Consider the following 13,637-nt stretch of genomic DNA (forward strand, 5'->3'; position numbering starts at 1 on the left):
GTCTAATGTAAACGTAGCCTAGGTGTGAACAGTATGAGCAGGTTGTTAGGATGATCTGTGGGTTGTTGGCTCTCTCTGCCATCATGTGAGTCATTGATGTCAGCTGAGTTTTGGTGTGGATGTGTATTCAGTTTTCTGGGAAGGTGGCTGATAAGTGGTGTCTCAGACCACCTCTGTTCAGTGATGGTTGTTCCAGGTTGACGAAGATGGCTTCTTTTACTCCTCTTTCAAACCACTGGTCTTCTCTGGCTAAGGCCCTGTCCACACGGCAACGGATTCAGGTGAATCTGATAAAATTGTTTATCGTTTTGGCCTGGCGTCCACACGGCACTGGCGTTTTGGGTGCCCCAAAACGAAATCTTTTGAGAACGGGTTCCAGAGTGGAAAGATCTGGCAACGGCCCCGTTGCGAAGTCGTCTGGATGAGTAGAACGGATTTGTTTATGATGACGTCACAACCACATGACTGTCAGTGCTTCACGCCGGGTAGAAGTGTAACGAACTCGATGCAAGTTGTCAACAAATCCTATAACTTGGTTCATGAAACGCGCTTACAAAATATTTTCACTGTGAATATTTATTGTGTAATGGTGCAAAGTGAGAGAGAGAGAGAGAGAGAGAGAGAGAGAGAGAGAGAGAATAGCCCTTAGGGCAGAGTCAATCCTGCCAGCAAAAACAGGGAAAAAAAAGGAGCGATCTCACCTCTTCAGATGTTGGTTTAAAGGAACAGTCCACCGTACTTCTATAATGAAATATGCTCTTATCTGAATTGAGACGAGCTGCTCCGTACCTCTCCGAGCTTTGCGCGACCTCCCAGTCAGTCAGACGCGCTGTCACTCCTGTTAGCAATGTAGCTAGGCTCAGCATGGCCAATGGTATTTTTTGGGGCTGTAGTTAGATGCGACCAAACTCTTCCACGTTTTTCCTGTTTACATAGGTTTATATGACCAGTGATATGAAACAAGTTCAGTTACACAAATTGAAACGTGGCGATTTTCTATGCTATGGAAAGTCGGCACTATAATGACAGGCGTACTAACACCTTCTGCGCGCTTCGGCAACGCATTGATATCTGAGCTCCGTATCAAGGCTTGGAATATTATCGAAAGTTGAGACAAAGGACCTCGTGATAAAGAACAGAGGGGGGAAAAGGGTCACCACGTGCTTCTTTATAGAACAAAGAGAGTTAGCTTCGGTTGCTAGCTAAGGTGTGTTATGAGGCGTATGGCCTAGCAAAAAAAAAACTAGCGTGGGATGCTAACTGAGGTGTGTTTGACCATGTGGTGAGGCCTTACAGTCCCTTGTAGACAATACAGTTAGCTCTGGATGCTAACGAGACAGAAGAATTAGCCATAGCAGCTAGCCCACTAGCTTTATAACATTACGAAATTCACTGAAATCTTGATGAGGTCAAAATATGTGTAAATAATGAAATTAAAGTGTTAGAAAGAAAAAGGGGGCATGCAAAACCTATCTATTAAACAATTGAGAGATCAAAAATAGAACAATGATAGAAACACAGAATCAGTGTGCACACTTAAACAGTTCCTGAGTTTAAATTCACACTACTTCAATAAAGCTAATTCCAGTCTTGCTCAGTATCTTGCCTCTACGCGAGATTATGAGATGTTCCGAGACTTTTGGAGTTTCACCGTTGTGGAGCACGTGAGTCGCTTCCGCAAAGCGCAGAGAATTTCTTGGTCCGATGCGTGGTCGCTCATGATGAAAAGAAAGTCTCTGATCAGACAGTGTGCACAGCTTTTTAATTAGAAGGATCCGGTCACTTCTAACTTTTAAATTAAACTGCTTGGGCTGCAGTCGTACGTAACGTTACTGATAATAGACAAACAAAACGGCTGTAGCTCAATCTGAGTTTAAAATCGCGCGATTCTAGAATCACCCGTGGCCAAAGGTGAAAGAAAAGCGCGAAACTCTGATTCTTGAAGAAAAGAAAAGACGTCTTTATCTGGTTTGCTCGGGGCGAGTGAATCTCTTTGTGTCCAGACGAGAGAGAGAGAGACGGAAGCATTGTTCCGTTACTTATGCCTTCCTGGAGGATATGACGTAGGTGATCCCGCCCCGGCGTGACGCAGGTCAACGCGGAAGTTGGCTGATGGGAAATGTAGTTTCTTAAAGGGACTGTGTGTTGTACCTACAATATCTAGAAATAGAAAAATATAAGAATATAAAAAGGGGGGAAAAAAGTTAAAATATTTGAGTATATTACACTTAATGGCATTTAGCAGACGTTCTTATCCAGCGCGACATACAAAATACCTGGAGCAGCCCGGGGAGCAGTTCGGAGTTAGGTGCCTTGCTCAAGGGCACTTCAGCCATTTCTGCTAGTCCAGAGAATCGAACCAGCAACCTTTTGGACCCAAAGTTGCTTCTCTAACCATTAAGCTATGGCTTATATAACAGTGTAAATGTTACTAGTGTTCAGGAGTGGAAAAGTTTGATGGCCACAGGCAGGAATGACTTCCTCTGACACACAATATTAGCCCTTTTCGACCAACAGGGAACTGGTTCTGGTTTGTGCACCAAATTTTGACCCATTCACAGCATTTTGACCAAAAAGAAATTGGTTCAGAACCTGAAAAGTTGGTTCCCAGCTGGAACCAAAATATAGCTTGTTTTTCCAGCGTGAACTGCCATGACATCAGTGGGCATGTCATTAGTTTGGAGAGGAAGCAGAGCACAGCAGTGGAGAACGCAAACAAAAAGGATACCTCGACATAAATAAAAATTTAACGTAAACAAATATCTGCAATAACAGAACAAAATCTCACGGGTAATCAATGCACACCGCCATTGATGTTTACTGTTTCGTCCCGTTGTGCATCATAAAACGCCCTCCGTGTCATGACGCATCCTTGATTACAATGATTCTGCTCAAAACTGGTGGAAATGTGGGCCGATTTGTTACCTGGCACCAACGTTCAAAGAATTCTGAATGGAACCGGTTCAAGAACCCGTTCCCTGTTAGTCAAAAAGGGGTATCTGTGCGAAAGTGATCTGATTTCCAGGCTGGTCATGACATCGTATAATTGTTTGAACTTGTCGTGCTAGTTTCTGTTTTGATGTGATGGACAGAAAAGATGCAATGCCTTGTTGAAACGAAGGATGCATTTATACACAAGTGACTGCAAGTCAGAAATGCTGAATCACTTTTTGCGTGTAAACGAGCGTCTGTAATTAAAAACAAAATCTCCTCTGGGACCTTTCCCCAGTTTCACACAAATGTATAAAGCAGCTAATTATAGAAATAATACCGCCAAAAAAAGCTTGACATTAATCAAATAAAACAAGATGGAGACTGTGACTAAAGTCACAGTAATTTGCGCTAGCTGTTATAAACCGGGATGTCACTGTACCGAATAGATCCGGAACGGTAAGAGATAGAGAAGGACGCTTAGCGAGGAAAAGTTGCACCCTGTCACGCTGAACAAAATATTTAAAAAACTGATTGGAAAAAATCATGAAAATTGACAGAGTTCCAAGTGATTGGAAAAAAAAATCCTGTTTTTCATGGATCATTCTGAATCAGTGATCCGGATCAGCACCAAAAGTCAATGTAATTCAGCCCAGAAGTATTGTTCATGGGAAATTTGGTGGTGATGATTGGTTGAAAACTGAGGGAGAAATAGTGTCCTAAAAACATTAGGAGAATAATAATAAGAAGAGTAAGAAAGTAGAAAGATCCTGAGTGAGTGTAACAGTTTACGCCAGTGCTGCTAGCGCAAATTAAAAAGATGTAGCTGTTTATTTATTTTAATACCCAGTTGAGCCCTGGTTTGTAAAGAAGTTGTCTGTGTGAAAGCAGACCTACAGAGTTGATGGTGTGATGCATTATATTTTTATCGAAACATACCTACAAATTAAATTCTCTAATTTGTAAGGGACGACTCGATTCAACAAGTTTCACTATTAGACCGTTAAAATCAGTTATACGTCCCCATGGCATCAGGCAGTCAAGCTTTAATATTACACTGTATAGTACTGGAAACATGACACAATACAGATATTACAGATACACCGAGCCCACTCGCATCTGGGTAAGGGATATGGTACAGTGAGGATCCTCTTCTTGGACTTCTCGAGTGCCTTCAACACCATCCAGTCCCTATTGCTTCAGGACAAACTGAACAGGATGCGAGTGGACCCCTGCCTGGTCACCTGGATCTCCAGCTACGTCACTGACAGGCCGCAGTACGTCAGGCTGAAGGACGTCACGTCTGACACTATGATTAGCAGCACCGGAGCACCCCAGGGCACGGTGCTGGCCCCTCTTCTCTTCACCCTGTACACCGCGGACTTCTGCTACAACTCGGAGCTGTGTCACATCCAGAAGTTTGCCGATGATACAGCCATTGTTGGGTGTATCAGTAACGACAGAGAGGAGGAGTATAGGAGCCTGGTGAGGGACTTTGCTGTGTGGTGCAACAGGAACCATCTGCAGCTCAACACCTCGAAGACCAAGGAGCTGGTCATTGACTTTGGGAGGCCCAGACCAAGGTCACGACCAGTTCTGATCGAGGGAGTCGGGGTGGAGGCTGTGGATTCCTACAAGTACCTCTGGCTGTGGCTGGACAGCAAGCTGGACTGGACTTGCAACACCAATCACTTGTACAGGAAGGGACAGAACAGGCTGTACTTCCTGAGGAGGCTGCGGTCCTTTAACATCTGCAGGAAACTCCTGTGGATGTTCTATCAGTCTGTGGTCGCCAGTGTCCTGTTTTACACCGTGGTGTGCTGGGGGGGCAGCACATCCAAGGACACATCCAGGCTGGACAAACTGATCAGGCGGGCCGGCTCTGTGGTCAGCATGAAGCTGGACTCTGTGGTGACGGTGGCAGAGAAGAGGTCTATGGACAAACTATTGAACATGATGGGCGATGCCAATCACCCTCTGCACACCGTCATCAGCAACCAGAGGAGTCTGTTCAGTCACAGAATGCTCCTTCCCAAGTGCAGGACGAACAGACTCAAAAACTCCTTTGTCCCTCACGCCATCAGACTGTTCAACTCCTCTCTGGGGGGGAGGAGGGGTAACGGGAGGACAGGGGATGGGAAGGAGCAGTAGCCTAGCCTGACAATAAGCAATACTGGACAATGTGCAATATAAAGTGCAGTATCTCTCCTACCGCCCCCCACCTTTTTTTTTCTCTTCGCCCTCCTTCCCCCCTTCCTCTCTTCCCCATATCTTATTCTTTTTATATTTGTATATGTAAATACTTAATTTATTTTAATTTATCTAGAAGTTTTCTCTATTTCTTTTTTCTGTTTATCTGTAATGATGCTGCTGGAATCTTAATTTCCCTGAGGGAACCCACCCAAAGGGATCAATAAAGTTTTATCTAATCTAATCTAATCTAATCTAATTGAACCTATTATTCTACTACGCTCTTTTAGTGCCTCTGTTTTTGTGCCTGTCCTGCAGGATAAAGAGGTGTACCGCTGGCCAATCAGAGAGACTCTAAAGACCATGCTGTCATGGGATTGGAGCATCGAAAGGACAAGAGAGAGCGACCCGGCCAGTTTACACACCCGTACACGCAGGATCTCCCTCACCAGCCAGGTTACATCACAGTTTACACCGACCACAGCTTCAGGCCTCACCTTTTCTATTGACTTCACTATTTACACTCCAAGCTCATGCTCTTTAGGGAAGACAGGAGGGTTCGAGGTTATATATTCACTTCTCACTGAGAGATGATGCTCTCGAAACAGAAGAGGGGGGAAAAAAGGAATGATGGCCTCGGTTGTGTGCGTGTTTGGGTTGAATTTGAACTACTTGTATCACTTTTGCTGGTTAATGAATGCCCTGTTCAGTATTCACGCCGTTGTTTAAATAGTTTAACAGCAAAAACTGGACTGAATTATTTTTATTGCGACAAGTTTGGATAAGTTTGTGTTTGTGTGTTTTCCGTAGCTGTCTATAGAGGGCGCTCATGGATTCAGTCCTCGCCCAGTGGACATGAGCAACGTGACCCTGTCCCGGGATCTGCACGTGAGTGAAACGCTGTTCAGTGATGCGTCTTCCTAATTGTGCATACCGGACATTTTACACTTGGCATCATTTATTCTGTGTCCATTTGGTTTTGACTTGCAGTCCATGGCAGAGCTGCTTGCAGAGAACTATCATAATATTTGGGCTAAGAAGAAGAAGCTGGAACTGGAAGCCAAAGGTGGGTCCAGGACAGTGGTGGCTGGTAGTCTTTCAAACAGGGGAGGCTGGTCGGTTACGATATTTCCAGATTTTAAAAGAAAAAAACACATCAGTTTTGCCCATACTCTTGCCTCTGATCTGGCTGATTGTTGGCAGGGTCACAAACTGTGAAATAACAGGTTCTTTTGGCCCATTAGCCTACTGTCCAATATACATGATGGTGGTGTTGGGGGGGGGGTATATTTTAACATTTTATATTTTAAAATTGTGGCATGTTGTTTAAAAATTGATCATTATTGAAAGCAGCTCTTTGTCAGGAACCTCAGCAGTAACAGCAGAGTGTTCTGGAATAGGCACAAGCACTGACCTTGGGGAGCCAAACATAGAGCTGGGTGCCACACATTTCATTCAATGACACTTTCCCTATATTTTACTTATTTTGACTGAGAAATGTTTTATTGACAATTTTGATAACCCTTCACTTTTAATCCAGGTCTGTAGTGTGAAATGTTCTCGGCTGTGTTTTTGTTTAAAAATGTTTTCCAAATTGTAGCTGTGTTTAATTCATATCCAGAAAAATATATATTCCAATATAATATACTCGGCATAAACATTTTAAATAGATTCTATATTTTTGGTCCATCCATGACATATTACTAAAGTAGCCTATTTACTGTTGTTGATGTGGGTCACTTGCTGTTAGCCAATTCACTTTCTCGTACCAGGAGAGCTGAAAGGAACGAGTATTATTCCCTACCTTTTTCACCAAGTCAGTTTGAGGCATTGGTCTACCCTGCTCTTTAATTTACATTTTTTCCTCGAAAGGAAGACTGGCAAATGGCTTCGCCAAAATTAAATCAGCAATGCTTGGCATCCATGCGCAGCTTTCTTGCTACCGTAGCTGACTAGCCCCCTCAAGTTCAGTCACTCAAATAAACGAAATTTCTGGAACTAAGATAGCAAACTTGACAACACTATATTTACACTTTATTTACAATGAAAATATATACAAACTAAAAAAGCTGGTAGAAACCGTATGTAATGAATGAAATCGAAATGTAAGCTGATCTCTTACAATACACCACAGCACTTGCGAATCCGCATGGGGCTGAACTGAGATTCACCGCTGCCTGTCTATATTTGAAACGAGCTGTCAATCAAAGAAAATATCCGGCCGCTTTCACCAATCACCAGTCTCCTCGCGGAAAGCTTTGCCATGTCCCTCCCACTGTGAGGCTGGGAGTCCGGTGGGCGGGCGTTTTCGCAGTATTTGTCCAATAACCGTCTTGCATTTTGAGATTGAAAAGCGCATAGCTCCCAAATGCCATTGAAGTCCACTGAGGCTGGGCTGCATCGCGCTGTCACGAGGGGGAAAAACTCACGCACACATTAGGCGAACTGGGGAAAGTTTTATAAGGGAATGATTTCGCACTGTAGTGGGTTGAGCACATATATTTCTATGATTCTGGATCTGAAATAGCAATGTTATAAGGTCAGCTATAACATAAGCCTAGCGCAATTCATCCTACACGATGTTCGTCATTTTTAGAGGAGGCTGAGCCTCCCTCATTGTCTTAGAGCAATCGCCCGTGGTCCAGGAGGAAATCTGTTCTCTATTCTGTTTTGACCTTTTTCTTTTTTGGGGAGAAAAAAACAAAAACAAATGCCTAAGTGTGTCGTGTTTAGTAGTCGATTTGACACCAGTTTCTCTTAACATGGCTTTTACTCTGTCTTCAATGAAACGCTTGTTCAAGGCAGGACCTCACTGCTGCGTGATGAAGGTGAAGGGTTGCCTTAGCTCAGGATGCACATCTGTTCAAAATAAAAGTCTAATTGTCGATGATTATTATTAATATCTTGTTAGAAATTTGGACGCTCTTACTTCTAACCAAACATTTACCATCAAAATCACGTTTAGGTTATTTTTATTACAAAGCCAGAAACGGTATAAATCAGGGCTTTTCAAAGTGTGGGGCGTGCCCCCCCTGGGGGGCGCCAGAGTTCTTCGGGGGGGGGCGCAACGTGAGAGACAAAATGGATCGATTTTTAGTACCTAAAGCTACAGGGAGTGAGGAGACAGCCAAGCAGAAAAACAGAGTCTCCAGGATGCTGCGATTTGCAACTTCAGCGCAAATTCAACCAATCCCCGCGAATTCAGGGCAGTGCTGCAATTACATCCAATCACCGCAACTTTCCCGCAAATTTGACCAATCGTTGGCGTCGTCTTGAGGTGACATCGACAAACTACCTTCCGCCTTACTTCCGGATGTCTATGTTCAAGAGAAGCAGCATGCGCGCAGTGTTGCCAGATTGGTGGTTTCAAGTGCATTTTGGCGGGTTTTGAATATATTTTGGACTGGAAAACATCAGCAGTATCTGGCAACATTGCATGATGTGCGAGTCAGTGTTTCTGTAGGCTTAAATTCTGTTACTGAAAGTGTGTTATGTTTACAGTGAAGGACTGTGTGCACTTTATTTTTTTTTTACTTTTTTTTTTATTTTTTAGAAATTAATGGATGCCAACATTTTTGCCAAAATGGTATTTTATTTTCCATTGTTTAGGCAGCTTCAGCATCATACTGTGAGATTCTGTTCAAATTGTTTTTTTCTTCTATGAAGCCTGAGCCATTTATTTTATTAGTTTATAATTATTGTTTAATTTAGTCTTCAGGAGAGACTGCCTGCACACAGTACTAGTATTAATAGGTTTTTTTTCTTACATGAAAGCTGAGGCATTTATATTATATTTTAAGGTAACTTCATGTTGTGCTGTGAGGTTCTCTGCACTTTAACTTTTGAACCAACAGGTGCATTTGGATAAGTAAAGCCTATTTTTCTGCATTTTTGTAGTCCTGGTAATCTTTTATATTGGTAAAGTTGTTTATAGGACCATTTCTCAGTGTCTTTTTGTTTTTTTAATCAATAGTTTTTCAGTAATAACTTAATATTTAACATATCACTCAATTTTAATCACAAAAAGAGAAAATCGCAACAATTTCTCGCAACTTTCACTTCCTCCCGCAATGTAATCACAACAAAAACCTAAACACCGCAACTTTCATCACAATTTTTTTGGAAACCCCTGCAACATCAGACATTTTAGCCCGCAACAATCACAAAAAAGGCCCGCGGAATCCTGGGGGACTGAAAAAAGCAGGAAGTATGACCACGATTATTTAAAGTTTGGATTTTCATGGACTGGATCTGAAGATGCTCCACTGCCACAGTGTGTTGTCTGCCAAGAGGTGCTAGCTAACGATGCTATGCGATGTTTAAAATGTGTAAAACAAGATGTTTTAAAAAGCACAGTTGTTTAAAATGTGAAAAAGAAAAAAATAATGTGTACAACAACCATTTTCTTTTTAAATACGAATGGAAGATTAAGTATAGCAACAACAACAAATTGTAAGGGGGGGCGCTGTTGTTTATTTGCTCTCCGAGGGGGGGCTGACTCTCCCACACTTTGAAAACCCCTGGTATAAATAAATCTTAGTATAAATACAAAGGTGATTATGCAAAATCATGCGTGCTGATTGGTTGAGAAATTTGGACTGTTTCTCGATAATCACCTCGAATGACTCGCAAAATGGCGGCCAATCGCTTTGTCACCGTGAGGAAGAATTACAAATTATAAAAGAAAACGCTGTTCCTAAAAGCACTAAAGATGCTACGAAACTATTCAAAAGGTCAGGTGGAGTTGTGATTTATTTTATTTGTTTCAAAACAAAGTATTTTATGTGACTTGACGTAGATTTATTTATTTATTTATTTATTTATTTTTAACTTTATTATACACCGAATCCAAAAAAGATAAGCGTTATTTACATTGGAGCTGTGTTTAATTAAAGGAATTATGTATAAGTATATAAAAATATAAAGTAAAAATATAAATATATTCAAATAAAATTAATAATAATAATGAAACAACAATAATAAACTATATTAAACAATTCTGCATAGCATCGGATAAAATAATATCGAAGGTCAGATTAGTGCCACTATTTAAATGTGTACAAAATATGCAGGCTAATAACTAACTTTAGACCAGTAATTATGAGTAAAAGCCCTCACAGAAAAACATATCTTGATACTGTCATCAAGACTGTTCAGCAATTTGGCAGCAGGAAAGGAAAAAGAACGAAGGCCAGACTTAGGAGAAACTTTCGACATATATTATTATTAGATCTAGTGTTATAATTATGTACTTCTGAATTCAAGCAAAACATATTAGACAAATATGACTGGCAAAAGCACCATCGCCTCACAGCAAGAAGGTTCTGGGTTCGAGCCCCGTGGCCAGCGAGGGCCTTTCTGTGCGGAGTTTACATGTTGTCCGTGTGGGTTTCCTCCGGGTGCTCCGGTTTCCCCCACAGTCCAAAGACATGCAGGTTAGGTTAACTGGTGACTCTAATACCCTGTCCACACTAGGGATTTTGTACCGATACAAAACTACTTTCGTACCGCAACACCTGTCCACACTAGTAACTATACCGGTACTGTAGCGGTATAACTGTATCGGTATGAAACCCACAAAGGTTTCGTATCGGTACTGTAGCGCTTCGCTGTAGTGTGGACAGATGAAGCGGCTCTGTATCGATACAAATATAATGCGCAAGCACAATGAACCATTCCTACGTCTTCCGGGTTATTCATACAATACAATACGCACGTGCTTTCCAGCTGTAAATAAAACGTCAAAATGGCTCAAAACGACCGTGGAGCTACATGGAGCAAAGACGAAGTTATGTGTTTGTTGGAGCTTTGGGGAGACGAGCGATGCCAGGAACAGTTGGAACAGGAGATTCGTTTTCTTTGTTTCTTTCTCAACTGCCTCGCACGTTTTATACGATTCGACTGAATAAATGACCACCAGAAATACAGACTGTACATTGACAACAAAAAGCACACACATGTTGTTTCATCCGCCATATATTCTCGGAAGGAAGTTACTCGGTAACCACGGAAACATTTCGCTCACGCGCATTTCAACTTCCATGAAAGAAAACCACAAACATTTCTCGCCAGTGTGGACAGATGTACTAAACTGTACCGGTATACTTTGTATCGATACAGTTATACCACTTTCGTACCGGTATATATGTGAACACAGCTTTAATTGACCGTAGGTGTGAATGGTTGTATGTGTCTATGTGTCAGCCCTGTGATGACCTGGCGACTTGTCCAGGGTGTACCCCGCCTTTCGCCCGTAGTCAGCTGGGATAGGCTCCAGCTTGCCTGCGACCCTGTAGAACAGGATAAGCGGCTAGAGATAATGGATGGATGGACGGGCAAAAGCCATTTAAGCATTTAAATACAATCAAACACTTATGAAAATTCCACCTGGCGGTTAAACTAACCCAACCAAGACGTCTAAATAATGTTTCTGTACGTTCATCTCTGACTTTCTTTCTTAAGATAATACGAGCACCTCTTTTCTGTAGCCAATGCAGTCTTTCGAGACCAGTAGGATCTGCATTAGTCCACACTACCGTACATCGCAATACTCCTATAGAGGCTGGACCAAAGATGTATACAGCTGTCGACAAGTGTCCTCGTTCAGATATTTTCTGATTCTACTCAGCAGACTTAGCCGACATGAAACCTTAGAAGCAACAGTGTCTATATGTGAATGCCAGTTCAGAACAGAATCAAATGTCAAACCAAGGTATTTTATGGTGTCCGTAAAGTCCAGTATAGAAGCAGGAAACGATAGAACAGGTTGAGTACATCTAGCAAGCCTCTGTCTACTACCAGACAGCATTACTTTTGTCTTCTTGCAGTTGACTATAAGTTCGTTGTCATTGAACCATTCATTCAGACAATTTAGATCATGCTGGCGAGAAGACTGGATGGTACTAACATCATTGCCAGTGAAGAATAGTGATGTGTCGTCGGCGTAAATTACAACTTTACTATGCTGGACAACGCTCGGCAAGTCGTTTATATAGATAATAAACAACGCAGGACCAAGTACTGATCCTTGTGGAACTCCCAATGCAAGATCGAACTGATCAGACAAAGTTCTGTTGAGACAGACAGATTGTGTTCTCTGCCTCAGATAGTTGCCACACCACGTATACCAATATTCTCTAGTTTACATTTGAGAGGAAAATGACACAAGCCTGCGTGAGCCTTTATTACATTTACATACCGTTTTTGAAGTTTGAAATAGATTATTTTTTTAATAATCACCTGCGTATTTATACTCAAACAATTATCCGCCTGAGGCTCAGTGAATATCGGTGAATAATAACCTCGACTTTGTTTCACATATTATTCACTGAGCCTGAGGCCAATAATTGTTAATTATAAGTATTTCTGGCTTCTTGTTGTGTGAACGTAGAGCCCTGCACACTCAGGAGGGGGGGGGAAAATCCCGAATGTTTTTTTGTTTGTTTGTTTGTTTCCTTATTTTCCCAGAATTTTCCCTTTAATTTTGTCATTTTTCACCCATCGTACATTTGCGCACAGTGTAAACAAATCCTGTATCCTGTGTGCCTTTAAACCTGCTGTATAGACAAAAATCCGTAATTAAATAACGACCCAGAACTTTTCGCTTTTTTTTTTTTTTTGCACGAATAGCTATGACATGTGGCTTTCTTCCTCCTCTGTACTTGTTCAGCCATGCACTAGGCAGACTGTACAGCTGATAAGTTCTCAGTCTACATGGTGAAGGCTTCATGCTGTTCTGACAGGCCGTAATCCACAGCTGTTGAGTGTTCAGCTGCAGGCCTGAGACTGAAGACTGCAATTTTCACTTCCCTTTACCTGATGGCTTATTTCGCAGGAGGGGGAAGCCATCCCCTGCTGGTTCCCTACGACACTCTAACTGCCAAAGAGAAATCCAAAGACAGAGAAAAAGCACAAGACATCCTCAAGTTCCTTCAGATTAACGGATACACCGTATTAAGGTGAGAACGCGTCCGATGTATGAACATGTGATTACAACCCCGATTCCAAAAAAGTTGGGACAAAGTACACATTGTAAATAAAAACGGAATGCAATGATGTGGAAGTTTCAAAATTCCATATTTTATTCAGAATAGAACATAGATGACATATCAAATGTTTAAACTGAGAAAATGTATCATTTAAAGAGAAAAATTAGGTGATTTTACATTTCATGACAACAACACATCTCAAAAAAGTTGGGACAAGGCCATGTTTCCCAGTGTGAGACATCCCCTTTTCTCTTTACAACAGTCTGTAAACGTCTGGGGACTGAAGAGACAAGTTGCTCAAGTTTAGGGATAGGAATGTTAACCCATTCTTGTCTAATGTAGGATTCTAGTTGCTCAACTGTCTTAGGTCTTTTTTGTCGTATCTTCCGTTTTATGACACGCCAAATGTTTTCTATGGGTGAAAGATCTGGACTGCAGGCTGGCCAGTTCAGTACCCGGACCCTTCTTCTACGCAGCCATGATGCTGTAATTGATGCAGTATGTGGTTTGGCATTGTCATGTTGGAAA

At 41.9% G+C, this 13,637-nt stretch overlaps 1 protein-coding gene across 1 annotated transcript in view; it reads left to right on the forward strand.

Annotated features, from left to right (window-relative positions):
- Positions 1–13,637, forward strand: part of ryr2a (ryanodine receptor 2a (cardiac)) — a 589,347-nt gene that overhangs the window by 390,119 nt on the left and 185,591 nt on the right. Inside the window, exons 56-59 of the mRNA XM_060940301.1 lie at positions 5,440–5,577; positions 5,932–6,009; positions 6,112–6,187; positions 12,956–13,079. Coding sequence (XP_060796284.1) covers positions 5,440–5,577; positions 5,932–6,009; positions 6,112–6,187; positions 12,956–13,079 — 416 coding nt within the window. The remainder of the gene's footprint in view (positions 1–5,439; positions 5,578–5,931; positions 6,010–6,111; positions 6,188–12,955; positions 13,080–13,637) is intronic.

Source organism: Neoarius graeffei, chromosome 14, assembly GCF_027579695.1.
Source record: "Neoarius graeffei isolate fNeoGra1 chromosome 14, fNeoGra1.pri, whole genome shotgun sequence".
NCBI lineage: Eukaryota > Metazoa > Chordata > Actinopteri > Siluriformes > Ariidae > Neoarius > Neoarius graeffei.